At 40.2% G+C, this 22,526-nt stretch overlaps 1 protein-coding gene across 1 annotated transcript in view; it reads left to right on the top strand.

Annotated features, from left to right (window-relative positions):
* Nucleotides 1-21,910, top strand: part of LOC143978273 (steroidogenic factor 1-like) — a 311,323-nt gene extending 289,413 nt beyond the window's left edge. The window contains exon 7 of the mRNA XM_077478843.1: nucleotides 21,153-21,910. Within this exon, the coding sequence (XP_077334969.1) occupies nucleotides 21,153-21,400 (248 nt within the window). The 3' untranslated portion in view covers nucleotides 21,401-21,910. The remainder of the gene's footprint in view (nucleotides 1-21,152) is intronic.
* The last annotated feature ends 616 nt before the right edge of the window (nucleotides 21,911-22,526 follow it).

Below are 22,526 nucleotides of genomic sequence, written 5' to 3'. Positions count from 1 at the left end.
AAAGCTTAATGTAGAATTCATGGAATGTTTTATCTATGTCTATGGGAGACACAAGCTCCAAGGGAGTTTCAGTTTGGGGAAGGAAGTATTTCGCTTAACCAATTCTTAACACTCTGATTGGGACTTTATAGCATTTGTTACATAGTTACATAGTAGGTGAGGTTGAAAAAATACACAAGACATTCAAGCCCAACCTATGTGTGTGATTATATGTCAGTATTACATTATATGTCCCTGTATGTTGTGGTCATTCAGGTGCTTATCTAATAATTTTTTATGAAACTGTCGATGCCCCCTGTTGAAACCACCTTGCCGCTCTTACAGTAAAGAACCATTTATGCAGTTTAAGGTTAAACCTCTTTTCTTCTAATTTTAGTGAGTGGCCACGTGTCTTATTATTATTATTAAACTCCCTTCCATGGAAAAGTTTTATCCCTATTGTGTGGTCACCAGTATGGTATTTGTAAATTAAAAACATATCCTCTCTCAACGCGTCTCTTCTCCAGAGAGAAACAGTTCTCTGCTCGGAACCTTTCTTCATAACTTAATATCCTCCAGACCCTTTATTAGCTTTGTTGCCCTTCTTTGTACTCACTCCATTTACAGTACATACTTCCTGAGGACTGGTGCCCAGAACTGGACAGAACTGGTGCCCAGAACTGGACAGCATACTCCAGGTGAGGCTGGACCAAAGTCTTGTAGAGTGGGAGAATTATTGTTTTATCCCTGGAGTTAATCCCTTTTTAATGCATGCCAATATTCTGTTTGCTTTGTTAGCAGCAGCTTGGCATTGCTGAGCCTATCTTCTACTAGGACCCACAGGTCCTTTTCCATCCTAGATTCCCCCAAAGGTTCCCCCCTAGTGAGTAGATTGCATTCATAATTTTGTTACCCAAATGTATTATTTTACATTTTTATACATTAAACCTCATTTGCCATGTAGTTGCCCACCCCAATAATTTGTTAAGATCTTCTTGCCAGGTTTCCACATCCTGCTGAGAAGTTATTGCCCTTCTTAGCTTAGTTTTATCTGCAAATACAGAGATTGAACTGTTTACTCCATCCTCCAGGTGGTTTATGAGCACATTAAACAGGATTGGTCCAAGCACAGAACCCTGGGGGACCCCACTTCCCACCCCTGACCATTCCAAGTATTCCCAATTTATCACCACCCTCTGAACTCGCCCTTGTAGCCAGTTTTCCATCCATGTACTGACCCTATGGTCCATGCCAATGGACCTTTCTTTGTACAGTATACATTTATGGGGAACTGTGTCAAATCCTTTTTCCAAATCCAGATACACCATGTCTATGGGCCTTCCTTTATCTAGATGGCAGCTCACTTCCTCATAGAAGGTTAATAGATTGGTTTTATAAGAATGGTTGTTCATGAATCCATGCTGATCACTGCTAATGATACTGTCTTGTATGTAGTCGCTTATCATCCCCTCCAAGAGCTTGCATACTATTGATGTTACCCTTTTTAAATATTGGTGCTCCAATCAGCTGGTACCATTCCAGTCAGTAGACTGTCAGTAAAAATTAGGAACAATGGTCTGGCAATTACTTGACTGAGTTCCCTAAGTACCCTCGGCTGCAAGTCGTCTGGTCCCGGTGATTTATTAATGTTAAGTTTCCCAAGTCTATTTCTAATTTTGTCCTCAGTTAGCTATGAGGGAGCTTACTGTGATGTTTTATGAGGACAAACACTACAGTTTTGGTTACTGAAGCCCCCCGATTCCCTCATAAAGACTGAGGAGAAGAATAAATTCAATACCTTTGCCATCTCCCCATCATTTGTAACCAGATGCCTTTCATCATTCTTTATAACACCAATATGGTCTGTCCTCCCTTTTTTACTGTTTATATACTTAACCGCTTGCCGACCAGCCGCTGTCATTTTACAGCGGCAGGTCGGCATGATCCTGCAAGTCGTCCTAGCTATAGGTCGGCTCGCGGGATCGGGATAGCAGGTGCTGCACAGTGGGGGTGCCGATGCTTGCATCTGACGATCGCAATGACTGCCGGCCACAAGAGGCAGAACAGGGACATGTGTGTGTGTGCAAACACACAATTCCCTGTTCTGTTCTGTTCTGTGTTCGGTGTGACAGATATTAGCTAGGAATCACGATCCGTCACTTCCTCTAGGTCAGTCCCCTCCCCCTATAGTTATAAACACACATAGTGAACACAGTTAACCCCTTGATTTCCCCCTATGTTAACTGCTTCCCTACCGATGAAATTTTTACAGTAATCAGTGCATTTTTATAGCACTGATTGCTGTATAAATCCCAGTGGTCCCAAAAATGTGTCAAAAGTGTCCAATATGTCTGCCATAATGTTGCAGTCCTGATAAAAATTACAGATCACATTACTATTAAAAAAAAAAATAATAATAATAAAAATGCTATAAATCTATCCCCTATTTTGTAGACAAATGTAGAAGAATACATACCAGCCTAAACTGAGGAAAAATAGCTTTTTTTTTTTTAAAAAAAGGGATGTTTATCATAGCAAAAAGTACAAAATCTTGTAATTTTTTTCAAAATGTATGATTTTTTTGTTAATATCGCAAAAAATAAAAACCACAGGCGATAAAATACCACCAAAAGAAAGCTCTATTTGTGGGGAAAAAAAAAGACGTCAATTTTGTTTGGGTGCAGCGTCGCACGACCATGAAATTGTCAGTTAAAGCGATGCAGTGCCGAATCGGAAAAATAGCCCGGTCATTCAGCAGCCAAATCATCCGGGACTGAAGTGGTTAAAGAATTTGAGGATTTTTTTTGCTCTCCGCTATATGACTTTCGTGTTCTATCTTTGTGTTCAAAGACACTGAATTTCAAAAGAGCTAACTTCCCTAAACTACGAACCTTGCTAGAAGGTGTAAATTGGGATACAATCTTAGAAACAAAGAACAGGAGGAGGAAAGATGGGCTTGCTTTAAGAGCATATTAAATAAGGGCATTAGCCAGTCAATCCCATTGGGAAATACATTTAAAAGAGCGAACAAAAGTCCTGGATGGCTTAACTCTAATGTAAAAATGCATATAAAAGCAAAGGAGGAGGCTTTAAAAAAAAAAAAACAAGGCTGAGAGATCATCATCAGCATTCAGACTTTATAATGAAGCCAATTGGCCTGTGATCACTGTTTCATGAATTGCCCCATATTTCCACATTCGTGATCAGGTCTGTATTGTTGGTAATCAGTAGATCTAGTAGCACCTTGGTCTAGTTTGTGCGTCTACCATCTGACCCATGAAATTGTCCTGCTAGACATTTAGGAATTGGCGAGCCTTAGACGAATGCATGGTTCCCTCTGCCCAGTCTATGTCTGGATAATTAAATCCCTACATTATGGTAACACTTCCCATCCTTTCTGCTAATCCAAATTGTGATAAGAGGTCCATCTCCCCCTCCTCCCTCAGGTTAGGGCGCCTATAGCATACTCCCAGTATTATTTTCCCCTTAGCTTTATCCCTTTGGAGCTTGTTACTGTACTTACAAGAATAGTGAAGCCTCTTTGCCAAAATGGCTTTAGCTTTTTGTAAACAGATTCACTTTAGTTCCTCTCCTAATTGAGATTAGTTATACAGCCACTGCCCTGTAGGGTATGCCTGGGTTAATTCTCCTTTAAGGTTGGGATCCATATAAAAATTCTACTTTAGATTATGTTTACCATCATCCAAAATTACAATGATTTCTAAAATAGATAATACAATTGTAGTCTGGAGCACCATCTGTTGTCATGTGCCTCTATCCCTAAATATATATCTAATAACAGCAAAATATGTAATGCTATAGAGCAAATAAGTAGTATATATACAATATACACACAGATCGATTGCAATACATTAATTCATGGTGTAAATTAATTAAAATGTGCGGTCCAAGTATAAAACAATTGATTGTTACAGAACTGCATACAAAAACTCAATGTGTTTTGTGAAACAACGTTCACTTCCTCAGGAGTAAATGCAGGGTGAGTGTCTGTAAGGTACCGTATAAATGAATAACAGAATAGTTTGGAAATATTACTCAAAAAAGGGAGGTTTAAAACTGTCAATAGATTATACCACCCTTCTTATAAAAGGGATGTTTTCAGTATCCTTGACTAGGGTCTAGTCAAATCTGGTGAGACTGGTAAATTGATGGAGACAAAGGGATTGAATACATTGAAGTGCCAAAGACCAGGGAAATTAAGGTATTATTATGGGAATGTAGTAGTCTCCAGATGTGTGTCAGTTGGTGTTCTGTTCATAAAGAAATTTTCAGAAAGAATGTCTTCCTTTATTGGTGGTACATGCAAAGAATGCTCCATTATATTGGGGGTCGTCCCTTACATTGGTGGTCAGAGGGTCCCACACTGCTGATTCTTTACTATAATGCTGATACTAACACTATGCAAGCAAAGTAAGGTGTATAAGAGTTGTTTTACATACAGTAAATGTTAAGGGTTTTATACAAGCTTTAGGGGTCAGCTTTGAAGACTTCCTTTATGTGCTGTATAGAATGGAATTTAATACCTGTCCAATACATCATTCTTCAGATTGAAAAAAGAAATACATCCATCAAATTTAACAAAAGAAGTAATAAAATGTACAGTATTCTGTTAGATTCCTATTCATAGTATGAATCCTGTACATGCCACGGAGCTCTGTGCATAACAAAACTAGTATTCAGTATTCAGTTATACCACAATACACTATATTGCAGAGGAGTACATCATTTTACCAATGAAAGTGTTTAATTAACCACTTCAGCCCCTGAAGGCTTTGCCCCCTTAATGTCCAGGCCATTTTTTGCGATATGGCATTGTAATGCTTTAACTGTAATTGTGCGGTCGTGCGGTGCTGTACCCAAACAAAATTTACATCTTTTTTGTCCCACAAATAGAGCTTTCTTTTGGTGGTATTTAACCACCTCGTGGTTCTTTTTTGCGCTATAAACAAAAAAGAGTGACAATAAAAAATAAAAATAAAAAAAGCAATATATTTTACTTTTTTCTTTAATAAATATTCCCCAAAAAATCTAAAAATAACTAATTTCTTCCTGAGCTTAGGCCAATATATATTCTTCTACATATTTTTGGTAAAAAAAAAATCTCAATAAGTGTATATTGATTGGTTTGCGCAAAAGTTATAGCGTCTACAATATAGGGAATAGATTTATGGAATTTTTATGGCATTCTTATGGCATTTTTATTTTTTTATACTAGTAATGGCGGTGATCTGCAATTTTTAGCAGGATTGCAACATTGCAGTGGACAGGTTGGACACTTTTGACACATTTTTTGGACCACTGACACTTATACAGCGATCAGTGCTATAAAAAAGCACTGATTACTGTGTAAATGTGACTGATAGGGAAGGGGTTAACCCTAGGAGGCGATCAAGGGGTTCAGTGTGTTCCCTCGTGTGTGTTTGCTACTGTGGGGGGAAGTATATGAGTAGAGAAGGAGATAAATCCCTGTTCCTAACTAGTAGAAACAGACGATCTATCTCTCCTCTCCTGTCAGAACAGGAATTTGTGTGTTTACACGCACACATCCCCGTTCTGGCTCTCGTGCCTGCGATAGCTTGTGGCCGGCAGGCATTGGGTCCCCCGTTGTGCAGCGGGCGCGCCATAAAGGGCCAACATACAGCTATGGCAATTTGCGCAGGAGCGCTGACCTGCCACTGTATAATGATGGCGGCTAGTCGGCTAGTGGTTAAAGGACATATTTATTTTAGAATCCTTATTGGCTGCCTAGTGTAAAAAGTGTCAATACTAAGTAGCTTACAACCACCAGTCAAACATAACAAACATGTCATACTTCCCTGCTCTGTGCATTGGTTTTGCACAGAGCAGCCCTGACCCTCCTCTTCTTGGGTCCCCTGCCAGTACTCCTGGCTCCTCACCCCTGCTGTGCCGCTTGCTATGGAGGCACTCATGCATGCTTGCTTCTGAGTTCCACTCTGTGTGTCCATAAGACACACACAGTGGAGTCTAGCCCTGCCCCACCCCTGCTCCCTCCTTACTGGCTGTGATTAATAGCAACCAATGGGCTCACTGGGTGTTGAAGGAGGCATGGAGTAGTTGGGGAAAAATCAAAAACTGCAGGGAAGTTGGTGCTAATACTGGCACAAGATTGCTGAAAATGTGTCATTTTTTTTATCTGAACTCGCAAAGTTATTTACAGTGTTTTTTATGGTTGTACAGCAGATTAGGGAGATATAGTTAGATGTTGGTAGTCATTGCTGAAAATTTCCATATTTACAATGGGTCAGACACATACAGATTAGGGAGAGATTTCCAGGGACAGATAGATGTGCTAATCGCTGAAAATGCCCATATTTACTTTAAATCACAATCACACTGGGGGAATTAAAAAAAGCATTAATGTAATTTTTCTGGTGGCAAGAGGCCCTTAAACACTCCCTCATCTGCCTTTCCATGTGCTCTTCTCCCCCCCCCCTCCCCACTAGCATTCCCACCACCTTTCTGTGGTGTCTCCCTGCTCTCCACACCTGTGGCTAAATTTCCTGCCATCTGTCAGTTGCCTAAGCACAGGGCTCCGTGGTTACTATGATGCCAGTGGCCGCTAGCAACCAGTGATACTAAACTCTGTGCACAGTTTAGCAGTGACGTTTTATGTTTCTAAATTGGCTAGTCAAAATGTTTAAATACTTATGGACACTATGATATTATGCAATTTTTTTTATAAATAATTATACACAAATGTTTATTTTTTTATGATTTTAAAATGGATATTGAGGGTCCTGTTCAAAATGAGGCCTAGTACAAATGATTCAGTGCTGCTCACAAAGGCACTGCATAATTGTAGATGCATTTTCTACAAATAAACTACTAAATTACACCCTTCTGTTGATTCCTTGATTTTAAAATGGCTTGGGAGGGTCCTGTTTAAAATGGGGGTTAGTACAAAAGATTCAATAGTGCACATGTAGGCACTACATTACTTTGTATTTTTTTATCTGCAAATATATTATACTCTAGTGTTGATTTCTAGATTAATATCTGGTTGGTGTGGGTCCTGTTCAAATGGGGCCAGTACAAGTAAATACATTTGGCAATTGTAGGCACTACAATATTCTGTAGCTAATTAGGGCCCTATTCAAAATGTAGCCTAGCCAAAATATTTAAAGACTGTGCACATAGTTACTATAATATTTAGGTGTTTCCTTCAGTGAAATCAATGTATTGTTTTTTTTTTTTTAAGCTAGCTGGCATGGGCCCTGTTCAAAGTATGGCCTAGTAAAAGTTCTGAATTACTGTGCATGGAGTCAGGGCACTCAATTAGATTTATTCAATATAAGGCCTCTTTCACACTGTTCTGTCACTGTTAAAAGCATGTTTTATTATTTTGAAATTCCAAGACTCCAGGCACAGCGATTACTTGCAGTTGTACATTGCGATCAGCAGCGTGCACATGCGTTTACACGTGGCTGCATTTAACTGCGGTGGAATATTCTTGCCATTTGTGATGTGCTTCCTGTTGTTTTTCTTTCCTCGTTGCTATCAGGTGAAATAGTACACTATGATTACCTGCGGTTATGTAAATGTCCTGGACACAATCAAATCGATTTTTTCTAACAGCACAAAACCCCATGTAGCGAAACCATCGCTAAACGCAGTGTATGAGTGGGGCCATAGGAAAGCAGTGTGTGAGTTTAGGTACGGTAGATTACTTCATCTATCCGCAGCTAAAAGCTGAACTCTATCTGCCCGTGTGAAAGGGGCCTAAACCTGTTTGTTGTCTTTATGTGAAGCTGCAACTTACTAAAGAACCTCATATAGTGTGCATATACTGAACATTCTTTCTGTGAAATGGTGCACTCTGATTTCATGATTAACTGCTTGCTGACCAGCTGCCGCAAGCTGGCTGGGCAAAAGGAAGTTACCTTACGTTGCTTTGCCTTTTGGCCCCTAGGGGTCACATGCACCCGGAGATGATGCGAGTGCTCAGCGGGTGCGATGACTGCCGGGCTCCCGCGAAAGCATGTGTGTATATTCTGGTTCTTTCAGGGGAGTAGAGACAGATTGTGTGTTCATACTATGTATGAACACCAATCTCTCTCTCCTCCTAGACAGTCACATCCACCCTACAGTTAGAACACACCTAGGGAACACAGTTAACCCCTTGATCACCCCTTAGTGTTAACCCCTTCCCTGACAGTGACATTTATACAGTAATCAGTGCATTTTTATAGCAATGAGTCAATGGTCCCAAAAATGTGTCAAAAGTGTCCGATATATCCGCCACAATATCGCTGCCATTACTAGTAAAAAAAAAATAATAAAAATGCCATAGATCTATCCCCTATTTTGTAGACGCTATAACTTTTGTGCAAACCAATTAATATACGCTTATTGTGATTTTTGTTTTTACAAAAATATGTAGAAGAATGCATATCGGTCTAAACTGAGGGGTAAAAAAAAATTTGGGCAAAAAATGTGGGATATTTATTATAGCAAAAAGTAAAAGATAGTGTTTTTTTCTAAATTGTTGCTCTTCGTTTGTTTATAGTGCAAAAATAAAAAATGCAGAGGCAATCAAATACCACCAAAAGAAACCTTGGTTTATGGGAAAAAAAGGACGTAAATTTTGTTTGGGTACATCGTCACACGACCACACAATTGTCAGTTAAAGCAACGCAGTGCCATATCGCAAAAAATGGCCTGGTCAGTGAGCAGCCAAATCTTTTGGGGCTGAAGTGGTTAAAACTTGCCTGGGGTCACCCCCCTAACCTAATGTGCTCTGATTTTGCCTTTTTACTGTTAATATATCTAAAAAATTTCTTTGGATTTATTTTACTCTCCTCCGCTATCATTGTTACACTTCTTATTGCAATCTTTGTAGTGTTGGAATGCTGATGGCGACCCAACCCCTTTAAATAGTTTAAAGGCCATTTTTCTCTCTTTAATGAGGCTTTTTACATTACGGTTTAGCAACCCAGGTGTAACCTTCGCTCTTCTATATGTATTGCCCATTGGAATAACTGTGTTATATCTTTGTTTAATATGCTCATAAAGCATTCCCCTTTTTCTTCTGTGTTCAATGTTTCTAGGATTAGGTTCCAATTGATGCCTTGTAGTATTGAATGCAAGTTCAGAAAAATTGGCTCAATGAAATTTAGTGTGTTTGTGCTACCCTCGTGCGCCCTTTCTTTTTGATTTACGCTAAATATGATCATCCTGTGATCCCTAGATACCAAGTTGTCCCGTATTGCCCCAGCTGATGACTTGTATTGTTCGTAATTAACCACTTAAGGACTGGTCCTTTTTTTCAGACTTGGTAATAACAAGTTAAAAACAAATTTTTTGCTAGAAAATTACTTAGAACCCCCAAACATTATACATTTTTTTTTCTAATACCCTAGAGAATAAAAAGGCGGTCATTGCAATACTTTTTATCACACTGTATTTGTGCAGTGGACTTTTTTTGGAAAAAATTCACTGTTTTGAATAACACAAAGATGAGTGCACCTCAAGTTTACAAAAAGTTACACTATGTAAAAGTACCCTCATCCAAATTCATAGTTTGAGCATATTAACAGGTATGTAAATGCCAGGGCAGTTGCTTATGCTGACCCCTGTGCATCCACACCAAAAGGGTTGTTTATATGGACTATCTCGGTACTTGATATTCAATAATGAATAATAAGTGATAAAAAGTAAATAAAGTTTAATAGAGCCAAAAACAAACATAGACATCAATCATTAAAAAATAGTATACACAGCAATTAACAAACTAGTGGCAGGTTCCCCCGTAGAGTTTCAGTTGAAGAGGGGTATACAAAATTTTCTCTACTAGTTTCGCAGAAAACCACTTCCTCAGGAGGATAATCTATAAGGCAGATAATAAATTTGAATAAAACATCAACAACACAGCAAACATATATATATGTATCCAAAAGTTTTACAGTACAAGTTGAATTAAGGAGACCAGCTCACCCCCTCAGGCGGAACTCACAGACCAGAGGACCCATCAATTCCCCCACCGGCGGACACAGGGGATGTATTAAACAGGCTCTGATTAAAAAATATATAGGTAATGTGACAATTTATTATGTTGGAGAGACTTTGTTGCCAATACACACAGGTGTGACCAGGTTGCAAGAAAACTGAATTGGTGATAACATGAACAAAAGGGGAGGGGGAAGGTAGCGGAAAGGGGGGGAAAGGGAAGGGGGGGAAGAAAAAAAAGGGAGGGAGAAGGGTGGAAAAAGGAGGGGAGGGGGGGAGAAGGAGGAAGAGAAAAGGGGATGGGGGAGAGGAGCAGGAGAAAGGAGGCGAGGGGGAGGGGGGGAAGGGGGATGGTGGCAATGATGGTATTAAACAAACAAGTGAAGGGCGGTGCCGTACAGAAAGGGATATTGATCTGAATAAAGATGAACAAACTCACCACCAAAGCCACCTTGTCCACCAAGGTACGTTCCTAGTGAAATAGGCAAACTTACCAAGGTATCAGGTTGGTTAATTTTGGTACATGGCCTGAAGCACAGAAGGAGACAGCAGTACAGGCAGGACGGTGACCATATTAAGATGTCAAGCGGAACGCTGGCTCAGTAAGGGCAGCTAAATAGACTAGTACAGCGACCATTCAATAGCCATAAGCAGAGCACAGCTCTACAAAAGTGTTCAAATCTGCAAGACATAAGGTGTATTTACAGTGCTAAGAGGCCAAGAATAAGCACTGGAGGGACCAAGTCCCCCCAGCGCTAAGTGAAAGCACTGACCTTCAATAAGCCCATCCACCACAACAGCCTAGTGTACAGAGTCTGGCGTACCTGCTCATCCAGCGGACCACTCCCCAACCCCGATGGCCTCTGACGTCACAAGGTCTGCTCACCCACACTGCACAGGTGCACAGCTATGTGTTACTGTGCAAGTAGGTGGCGGAGAAGTCCATGGATCAGACGATCCTGGCTTTTCCACCGCAAGCAGGGACGGGCTAATAGAACATCCCTGCCAGGGAAAGCACATGTCCACCGACAGGGAATTCGGACATGGGGCCCTATTTAGCCAGACCTGCCGCTGGAAAGAAAGCAAGAAGAAAAGAAAGAATTACTAAAAGAGAAAAGAAAAAGGAGGGGAAAGGGGGAAGAAGGGGAAGACAGAGGGGGCAAGAAGGGGGAAGAAAAGGGAAAAAAAATAAGAAAAAAAAGGAAAAAAAAGGAGGAGATGGGGGCAAGTGGATCTCCCTTACAGCAAGACAATTAGTGCATAATGAGTGTACAATTAACACATAAATCAATAATATACATAACATTAGAACACTTGGGGTATAAATAATCCCCAAGATCGTCACCAACATTAACACAAGGGTCCAGATTCATTTATTTACCTGGATAAGATGGCAAAGGAAATTTTTGAAGGGATGGGGCATCACAGAACACCAGTGAAAAGAAAAAAAACAAAACAAAACAACAATTTGTATTTTACAAAAAGGTTTATAAGAAATAATTTCATTAAGGCCCGGGGGAAGGGTGCCATTGAGCCGCTCAATCCACAGGGTCTCCCTCTGCAGGATTGTTCAGTTCCAGGGTAGAACACCTTCAGAACAAATAATTGGACAACCGAGGTATCATATCGGTGATAGAGTCCGATATGCCTACCAATGGTAGTACGTTTCCCGCTTCCAGAGTAGTAGAGATGGTCACCAATCCTTTGCCTGAGTTCACAGATGGTCTTTCCAACATAAAAGGCCTTACACCTACATAATATCAGATATATGACGCCCCTGGTACTGAAATCTGCAAATGTGCGTGATATTAAAAATCTTTTTGGGCAAAAGAAATTGTTTCCCCCCAAGGACCCATGGGCAGCGAGGACAGCCGCCACATCTAAAAGTACAATTGGGTCCACTTTTTGAAGGATTCACGGGTACATAGTGGCTACGAGTAAATCAATCATGTAGAGAACAAGCTCTTCGAAACACCAGTTCAGGGACAGGTCACGCATGTTTGGCCAGAATGTGGTGCTCCGTGAGTAGGTGCCAATTTTTAGCAAGAATGTTTCTAGATATTTTATGATGGGCTGAGTATGTCATAATAAATCTTACAGACTGACTAGAAGAAGATTTGGGACAATTGTACAGTAGAGAACTTCTAGGATATGCGAAGGCTTTATTAAAAGCTTCTCTCAGGATGGTAGGGGAGTATCCTCTTGCAAGAAGGCGATCACGTAAGGCATTCGCCTGAATCCTAAATCCCTGTCAAGTGTGCAGTTTCTGTGCAAATGTAAATATTGCGCAAATGGTATACTGCGCACCAGTGGTTCAGGGTGGGCACTGATGGCATATAGCAATGTGTTGCCAGCATTAGGCTTGCAATAGAGATCAGTGTCTAAAGTACCATCAGGCTGTTTGATAATGGACAGATCCACAAATGAGATCTGTTCAGTATCAAACTTGAAAGTACATTTTTAATTGAAATCATTGTCGTCCCATTTGTGGATAAAATCCAGAAGTCTATCTTTAGTCCCGGGCCATACCATAAACAGATCGTCTATGAAACGATACCATAAAAGGACATTTTCCAAGAGGTGGGTATATCTCTCATCAGAGTGGACATCCCTCTCCCATCCTCCTAATTAGAGGTTTGCACAGGCTGGCATGCATGATGTCCCCATGGCAACTCCTTGAGTTTGTAGAAAAAGTTGATCGTTAAATGTGAAGTAGATTTTAGTCAAAATAAACTGCAAAAGTGTTAAAATAAAGTCATTGAGTGGATCGTGGGGGATACTTGAATACAATGCCTCGATATCGATCGCCACAAGCAGGGCATCCGAAGGTATCTGGATCCCCTCTGGATGCTGTAACAAATCCAGTGTCCCTGATATAAGAAGGGAGACTACGTGCATGGGGCATCAAAAAAGCATCCACAAATTTGCTTGCATTGTCAGTCAAGGAGCCTATCCCAGAGACTATGGGTCTACCTGGGGGGGTCTAAACATTCTTGTGGGTTTTTGGAAGAGAATAAAAGGTGGGAACACAGGGAAACTTAGGAACCAGGAACTCAAGAGTGTCCTCGTCAATGAGGCCCACCAAAAAGGCCTCAGTGCAAAGGACCTGGAGTTCCTGGGTAAGAGAAGAAACCACAGGTTGATCAATCGGGCGATACCAATTACGGTTGTTAAAGAGGGATTCCACCAAAAAAAAAAATATTAAAAGCCAGCAGCTATAAATACTACAGCTGCTGACTTTTATTAAATGGACACTCACCTGTCCCGGGTTCCAGCGATGCCGGCAGCCGAGGCCGATCGATCGCTCGGCCCTCGGCTGCTGCCGCCACCATTCTAGGTGAGGGAATCAAGAAGTGAAGCGAATCGGCTTCACTTCCCGGTTCCCTACTGCGCATGCGCGAGTTGCACCGCGCAATAGGAAATCTCCGCGCTGTCACTGGGACCCGTGTGTGTCCCAGCAGACAGCACGGCAGGGCAGGAAATGGCGTAGACTCCCACAGGAGTCTATGCCCGGAAGTGGGTGTAAATACCTGTCTTTGACAGGTATCTCCACCCCCCTCCCCCCTGAAAGGTGTCAATTGTGACACCGGAGGGGGGGAGGGATCCGATCAGCGGAGGTTCCACTTTAGGGTGGAATCCCGCTTTAAGGATAGTCAGACACATGGACTGGTTTTGATTATGTGTCATGAGAACAATGTTCCCACCTTTTTCTGACTGTTTAATGACAACATCGGTATGCTTTTTAAAGATTTTAGTGCTCTGGTTTGTCTAGGGCCAAGGTTGGGAACAATGTCATGCCACTGTTGTTGTTTCAAATTCCTAATGGTGGTCTGTAGGAATGCCCAGATGGTAGGGCACGTCATTAAATCTGGGAATCTGCATGATTGTAATCGAAAGGCTTTTTTTTTTCCTTCCCCCCCTTCCCTTCCCCCCCTTTCCTCTCCCTTCCCCCTCTCTTTTGTTCAGGTTATCACAGATTTGGTTTTCTTGCTTTTCTTTCTCACACCTATATGTGTGTATTGGCAACAAAGTCTCTACAACATAATTAATTGTCACATTACCTATAGATTTTTTAATCAGAGCCTGGTCTGTGAGTTCCGCCTGAGGGGGTGAGCTGGTCTCCTTAATTCAACTTGTATTGTAAAACTTTTGGATACATATACATTATATATATATATATATATATATACACATATATATATGTTTGCTGTGTTGTTGATGTTTTATTCAAATTTATTATCTGCCTTATAGATTATCCTCCTGAGGAATCGGTTTTCCACGAAACTAGTCAAGGAAATTTTGTATACCCCTCTTCAATTGAAACTCTATGGAGGAACCCGCCAGTAGTTTGTTATTTGTTAACTTCCTTGGCATTTACATACCTGTTAATATGCTCAAACTATGAATTTGGACGAGGGTACTTTTACATAGTGTAACTTTTTGTGTACTTGAGGTGACACTCATCTTAAGTGGTTAATTACGAACAATACAAGTCATCAGCTGTGGCAATATGGGGGAACCCACCAGTAGTTTGTTAATTGCGGTTTATACAATTTTTTAATGATTGATGTCTATGTTTATGTTTTTGTCTCTATTTAACTTTATATACTTTTTATCACTTATTATTCGTTATTGACTACCAAATACTGAGATAGTTCATATAAATAGTCCTTTTGGTGTGGATGCACAGGGGTCAGCATAAGCAACTGCCCTGGCATTTACATACTTGTTAATATGCTCAAACTGTTTTGAATAAAAAAATAAGACAACAGTAAAGTTAGCCCAATTTTTTTTATATTGTGAAAGATAATATTACGCTGAGTAAATTGATACCCAGCATGTCACGCTTCAAAATTGCGCCCGCTCATGGAATGGCATTTAATTTTTACCCTTAAAAATCTCCATACGCTACATTTAAAAAATTCTACAGGCTGCATGTTTTGAGTTACAGAGGAGGTCTAGGGCTAGAATTATTGCTCTTGCTCTAACGATCGGGATGATACCTCACATGTGTGATTTGATCACTGTTTTCATATGAGGGCGCTACTCACGTATGTGTTCACTTCTGCGCGTGAGCTCAGTGGGACAGGATGCTTTAAAAAAATATATTTTTTTTCTTATTTATTTTATTTTATTTTATTTATTTTTACACTGTTTTTAAAAAAAAAAGATTTTGCGTCACTTTTAATTCCTGTTACAAGCAATGTAAACATCTCTTGTAATAGAAAAAAGCATGACAGGTCCTCTCAAATATGAGATCTGGGGTCAAAAATACCTCAGATATCATATTTGGACTTAAATGCAATAATAAAAAAAAAAGTTTGTCATTCGAAAAAATAACATTAAAAAAATGTGCCTTTAAGACGCATGGTATGGATAAGGGTGGGGGCCATCTTAGCCTCACTCATCTCCATTCCTAGCCACGGATAGGACCCAATCACCTCCACCGTTGCAGATGGCTCTGGTAAGTGGCGAAGGGTGCCGGAGAGTGGCGGGAGGGGGGTGGCACCTCTTCCACCACCGATAACGGTGATCTTGCACCAAATCCGCCACAGAGACCACCATTATCATTTACCAAACTGCCGCCTGAAGAGATGGATACCCCGGTTGTGGCAGCAGCTGCTGCTGTTACCGAGATATCCCTCTTCAAAAAAGCAACATACATCGTCGTGCGGCGTTTGGTAAGTGGTTAATAGATATAGTAGGGCATTCTTTCTAGTTGGAGAATCCACTAATTGGGACATGAAGTTGTCCTGTAAGATATTCATGAAATTACGGGCCTTTAATGAGTGAGGTGTCCCCTCTGCCCAGTCTATATCGGGATAATTGAAGTCCATTATGATGCAGTTTCCCTGTCTCGCTGTTATTTCTATTTGTGATAGTAGGGCCAGCTCTTCCTCTTCCTTCAGGTTGAGTGGCCTATAACCTACCCCCACTATTAATTTCCCATTTACTTCTTCTCTTTGAAGTTCTATCCACACCGAATTCACCTCCTCCCCTCGTTCCATTCATAATATTGCTCCTCTCTACCACTCTTAATAATTTTTGACATATAGACACACCCCTCTCCATCTTCTACCTTCCCTGTCCTTCTGATACAAGAAATACCCCTGGATATTTGCCAGCCAATTGAGTGAGCTGTCAAACCAAGTTTCAGTTATTCCCACAAAGTCTAAGTCCTCCTCGTGTAATATCAGCTCCGGTTCCTCTATTTTGTTAGCTAGGCACTTAGTATTTGTATATACGCCTCTCAGTGTTGTATGAGTGAATATTATTTTCTCCTTGTTTCCTCTGGTTTTGTTTTCAAATTGTCCATTCATTCTCCCCAGAATTAGACTTTATGGCTGTGTTATCACGGCTGACACCACTATTACCCTCTGTCCTTTGCTCACTGCTGGCCATTGCTTCCTCTGATCCCCTCCTTGGCATTTTGAATGTTTTCAAGTGCAAAGGAGGGAGTCTTATAGATCCCAGATCCCTCCATGAAAAGTACCTGTCACGTGCCTATTGCTGTCACAGGGATGTTCATTTTTTTAAAGCAACAGTGTAAAAGTAAAAAAAATAGTATAAAGTAATAATTAAAAAAAATATATTTAAAGTGCCCCTGCCCCGTGCTAGCATGCAAAGGTGAACATGTGAGTCGGTCCCGAATGTATGCAAATCACGATTGTCCCAAACATGTGTGGTATCACAGTGAATGTCAGATCATGGGCAGTAATTCTAGTACTAGACCTTCTCTGTACATCTAAAGAGGCAGCCTATGGATAGTAAAATTTAAGTCGCTTGTCGCCATTGTGCGGTTGTGCACAATTTTAAAGTGTGACATGCTTGGTATCTATTTACTCGGCATGACATCATCTTTTGTATTTTACAAAAAAATTGATTATGTTTTGTGCTTCTTTGCATTACAATTTAAAAAGTGTATTTTTTCCCAAAAACTGCTTTGGAAAAACCACTGCGCAAATACAGTGTGACTAAAAAATTGGAAAACTCACCAATTTATTCTCTAGGGCCTCTGCTTTAATAAAATATATAATGTTTGAGCGATCTATCTAATTTTCTAGCCAAAAAAATGGATTTTCACATGTAAACAAAAAGTACCAGAAAAGGCCTGATCTTCAAGTGGTTAACCACTTAAGCCCCGGACTAAATTTGCAGCCAAAGGACTAAGCCCCTTTTTGCGATTCGGCACTGTGCCGTTTTAACTGACAATTGCGCGGTCGTGCAACGTGGCTCTCAAACAAAATTGATGTCCTTTTTTCCCACAAATAGAGCTTTCTTTTGGTGGTATTTGATCACCTCTGTGGTTTTTATTTTTTGCGGTATAAACAAAAATAGAGCGACAATTTTGAAAAAAAAATCAATATTTTTTACTTTTTGCTATAATAAATATCCCCCAAAAATATATAAAACTATTTTTTTCCTCAGTTTAGGCCGTTGCATATTCTTCTACATATTTTTGGTAAAAAATAAAAAAATCACAATTAGCGATTATTGATTGGTTTGTGCAAAAGATATAGCGTTTACAAAATAGGGGATAGTTTTATAGCATTTTTATTAATATTTTTTTTTTACTAGTAATGGCAGCAATCAGCGATTTTCATTGTGACTTGCGACATTATGGAGGACACATCGGACATTTTTTACACATTTTTGGAACCATTGTCATTTATAGAGCAATCAGTGCTATTTAAATGCACTGATTCCTGTGTAAATGACACTGGCAGTGAAGGAGTTAACCACTAGGGGGCAGTGTAAGTGTTATGTATGACGTTATGTGTTTTTTTAATTGTAGGGGCGGGGCCTGGCACGTGACGTCACTGATCATCCTTTCCTATAAAAGGGAAGAGACGATCGGTAACAGCCACACAGGGAAGCACGGGGAGAGGTTTGCTTACACAGACCTCTCCTCATTCTTCAGCTCTGTGACCTGATTGCGGGACACCAGCGGCACGGTCACGGAGCACAGGCCCGGGTCGGGAGCGCACCGCTCGCAGCGCGCTCCCAACCTACGGCTGGGCACTTAAAAAGCAACGTACAGGTACGTGCTTGTGCCCAGCCGTGCCATTCTGCCGACGTACATTGGCGTGAGGCGGTCCTAAAGTGGTTAAACTCAGACTACGAAAAACGCTCATTATATGCTGCAGAGCATGCATTCTCACAAAGCCATTGAATCATTTATTTTGTGTAGAGTGAAATATACCTGCTTGATCCTGCCTTCAGGCGCCCCTCCTATTTTTTCTGTGTTCCCACTGCAGGTTGATATTGTATAGATTGGATGGCATCCTCTACGGAGCATGCTCAATTTCACTTCCATTCTAAGTGCTTCATTTCCTCCTTTTTCTTATTTGTGCAAACCACATTAATCCAAAATGTGGGCATACACACAGTGGCAAATTATACTCTCTTCTCTGCCCCTTCATGCCCTCTTATTGCTAAATACTGTGGGGGGGGGGGGGGATATAGTATGCTGATTACAGTCAGTAAGAAACTCACAAAACACTTTGTTTTAAAATAAATAAATAGTATGTATATCTGGTATAATTGCTAATACCTGTGAAGTAAAGTAAAAAGAGAGTTGGATGTAAATGCCATCTGCACAAAGTGAAAGCTAGTTTCAATCATCCTTGACTCGGCCTACTCCACATTATAGCACAAAAATACACCTTTGATGTTCAATAAAGATTTATAGGGAGCTATAAAACAGCTATTTGATATTTATAATCTATTTTATGAATGCCACGGCTCCAAGGCTGGCCAAGCACAGACTCACATTTTAGAGGGCATACATCAGCAGAGTAATAGAAGCCCCTCCCAATGATCTTTCCCCACAGATGCCAAAGAAGAGGGAAAGATCATGTGACCACACAACAGCACTGCAGGAATAGAGCAGAGGATTAAAAAACAATACAATAAGTATTTATGGCAATTAAAAATTCTCTGTTTAGTATCACTTCAATGCAAACCTGTATTCATTTATAGTGCCATGGAAAAGTATTCACCCCCTTGGCATTTTTTGTGTGTTTTGTTGTCTCACAACCTGGAATTAACATGGCTTGTTTGAGGATTTTCATCATTTAATTTACAAAACATGCCCACAACTTTTAAGATTTTTTTTTAATTTTTATTGTGAACCAAACAACAAATAGGACACAATAACAAAAAAAGTCAATGTGCCCACCTATTCACCCCCCTAAAGTCAATACTTTGTAGAGCCACCTTTTGCAGCTATCACAGCTCCAAGTCACTTTGGATAAGTCTCTATGAGCTTGCCACATCTTACCACTTGGATTTTTGTCCATTCCAGCTTGCAAAACTGCTCCGGCTCCTTCAAGTTAGGTGGTTTGCGCTTGTGAACAGCAATCTTTAAGTCTGGCCACAGATTTTCTATGGGACTGAGGTCTGGGCTTTGACTAGGCCATTCCAACACATTTACATGTTTCCCCTTAAACCACTCAAGTGTTGATTTAGCAGTGTGTTTGGGGTCATTGTCCTGCTGGAAGGTGAAACTCCATATTAGCCTCAAATCACACACAGAGTGGTAGAGGTTTTGCTCAAGAATATCGCTGTATCTAGCATCATTCAACTTCCCCTCAACCCTGATCAGGTTTTAAGTCCCGACTGCTGAAAAACATCCCCAAAGCATGATGCTGCCACCACCATGTTTCACTGTGGGGATGGTGTTCCTTGGGTGATGTGATGCGTTGGGTTTGCGCTAAGACATAGTGTTTTCTTTGATGGCCAAAAAGTTAAATTTTTGCCTCATCAGCCCAGAGCACCTTCTTCCATACATTTTGGGAGTCTCCCACATGCCTTTTCGCAAACTCAAAACTTGCCATTTTGTTTTTTTCTAAAAGTAATGGCTTTCTTCTGGCCACTCTCCCATAAAGCCCAACTCTATAGAGCATACAGCTTATTGTCTTCCTATGTACAGATAGTCCAGTCTCTGCTGTGGAACTCTGCAGCTCCTCCAGGGTTACCTTAGGTCTCTGTGCTGCTTCTCTGATTAATGCCCTCCTTGCCTAGTCTGTGAGTTTTGGTGTGCAGCCAATTCTGGGCAGGTTTGCTGTTGTGCCATGTTCTTTCCATTTGGTTATGATAGATTTGATGGTGCTCCTAGGGATCATCAAAGATTTGGATATTTTTTTATAACCTAACCCTGACTTGTACTTCTCAACAACATTGTCCCTTACTTGTTTGGAGAGTTCCTTGGTCTTTATGGCAGTGTTTGGTTAGTGATGCCTCTTGCTTAGGTGTTGCAGCCTCTGGGGCATTTCAAAAAGGTGTGAATATATAATGACAGATCATGTGACACTTAGACTGCACACAGATGGACATCATTTCACTAATTATGTGACTTCTGAAAGTAATTGGTTGAACTAGAGCTATTTCTGGGCTTCATAACAAAGGGGGTGAATGCATACGCACATGCCAATTATTTTTTTTATTTCTGGAAAAAATTTTATGTATATATTTTTCTAATTTTACACCAACTTAGACTATTGTGTTCTGATCCATCACATATAATTCAGATAAAAAAAAACCCATTGAACTAAAGGCAATAGATACAAAACCAAGGGGGTGAATACTTTTGCAAGGCACTGTATGTCTCATACATCTACTTGAAGCTTAACTTTAAAGCGGTAGTAAACCCGCAATTTTTTTTTTTTTTAAACCTGCAAAGCAAAATGCATAATGAGCTAGTATGCACCGCATACTAGCTCATTATGAAATACTTACCTTAGAACGAGGCCCCGACATCTGGCCCGATCCACGCCAAGGGAGCTGACATGCTCCCTCGGCGTTTCTTCCGGGTATCGCGGCTCCGGCGCTGTGAGTGGGCACGGGAGATTTCATTCCGGCCGGCCGGCCACTGCCGGATTTTCAGGCCGAGAATCCCCTTGTGCGCATGCGCCGCTGCAGTCAGCGGCGCATACCGAGGGGAATATCTCCTAAACCGTACAGGTTTAGGAGATATTTTTTTTACCTACAGGTAAGCCTTATTACAGGCTTTCCTGTAGGTAAAAGTTAAAAATTTGGGTATACAACCACTTTAAATAATGCAAACAGACTTGTCTGAGTGGATCAAAGTGCCACTCTTATGAATGTCATGAGTTTCTTTTACAAAGTGTTAGTACACAGTTTCTTATTTACTGACATCTGACTACCCTTTTATTGATTGGCAGATGAAAAGTTCCTTGAAAACCACAGCTTGGCAAAAAGTGCTCAAGAGAAGGTCAACTCTGCTCTTATGGAATACACAATGTGCCACTATCCTCACTGTACAGACAAGTATCGCCTTCTTCTCCTGAGACTAGCTGAAATCCGATCTATCAGCATGCAAGCAGAAGAATACCTCTACCACAAGCACCTTAGTGGAGAAGTTCCTTGCAACAATTTATTAATTGAAATGCTCCATGCTAAACGAGCCTAAATGGACTTGTACAGAAGTGACTTTATGATTTAGCCTTCAAGACTTTGCTGGACTTAAACGAGAGACTCTGCAGGGAGTGAGATCATTTTTATTATAGCTGCCTGCCCAGAAAAAAAATCTTCAGTGATGTATTTAATCTATAGTATTGGAAAGTTTCAGATTTATTTTACTATAATTGTGGATCTTCACTGAGTGGAATTATATGTAATAACTTTTTAATATGCCATAATTGCTTTGGTGTTTTGTTCATGACAATCTAAATGCTTTTTAACATTATGTGAAAAAAAAATGAATTTGTGGGTAACCTCTATGTATGTTTATTTGAAATAGTCTTGCAATAACTTTTGTTCATTTGAAAACTGTCCCAAAATTATGCCTTATTTGTTTGATCAGTTATGATAAGGTTGTAAAGTCTATTTGTGAATGTCAGTTTGGATCAGCAAATTAACTTTAAAGCACCTAACATGAAGGGTTTAAGAAATAAAGACAGCTACTGTGTTATTCTCTAAAGCATGATTCTTATGTTTTATTGCAATGAAAAGATATAGTATAACCAACCATACAGGTTATGGTGAGAAGGAACTGAAGGAATTAAAAAGGTCTCTAACCAAATCAGTATGTAAAATCAGCATGTAACACTGAAAAGCCTTCTTAGAACAGACAGCATTTACATGTCTTAATCCATTACATATTAAAAAATAATAATTAGTCCTTATTTCAGGACAATGGGCAGAATCATACTATTTAATGAAATTGATGACTCATTAAAAAGGAGGTTCAGCATTTTATACATTAACTTATGGGATAATATTTACATTAAAGCTATACAGTAGTTACATAGTTAGTGAGGTCGAATAAAGCCATCAGGCCATCCATTTAACCACTTGACCACTGGGCACTTAAACACCCTTAATAACCAGACCAATTTTCAGCTTTCGGTGCTCTCGCATTTCGAATGACAATTACTCAGTCATGCAACACTGGACCTATATGAAATTTTTGTCCTTTTTTTCACACAAATAGAGCTTTCTTTTGGTGGTATTTAATCACCGCTCGGTTTTTTTATTTTTTGTGCTATAAAAGAAAAAATACAGAAAATTCTGTAAAAAAATGAATTTTTCTTTGT

This window comes from Lithobates pipiens, unplaced genomic scaffold, assembly GCF_037356315.1.
Source record: "Lithobates pipiens isolate NorthernLeopardFrog02 unplaced genomic scaffold, aLitPip1_a1.2 Scaffold_1, whole genome shotgun sequence".
Classification (NCBI taxonomy): domain Eukaryota; kingdom Metazoa; phylum Chordata; class Amphibia; order Anura; family Ranidae; genus Lithobates; species Lithobates pipiens.
This window is presented reverse-complemented; position numbering and strand designations above follow the sequence as displayed.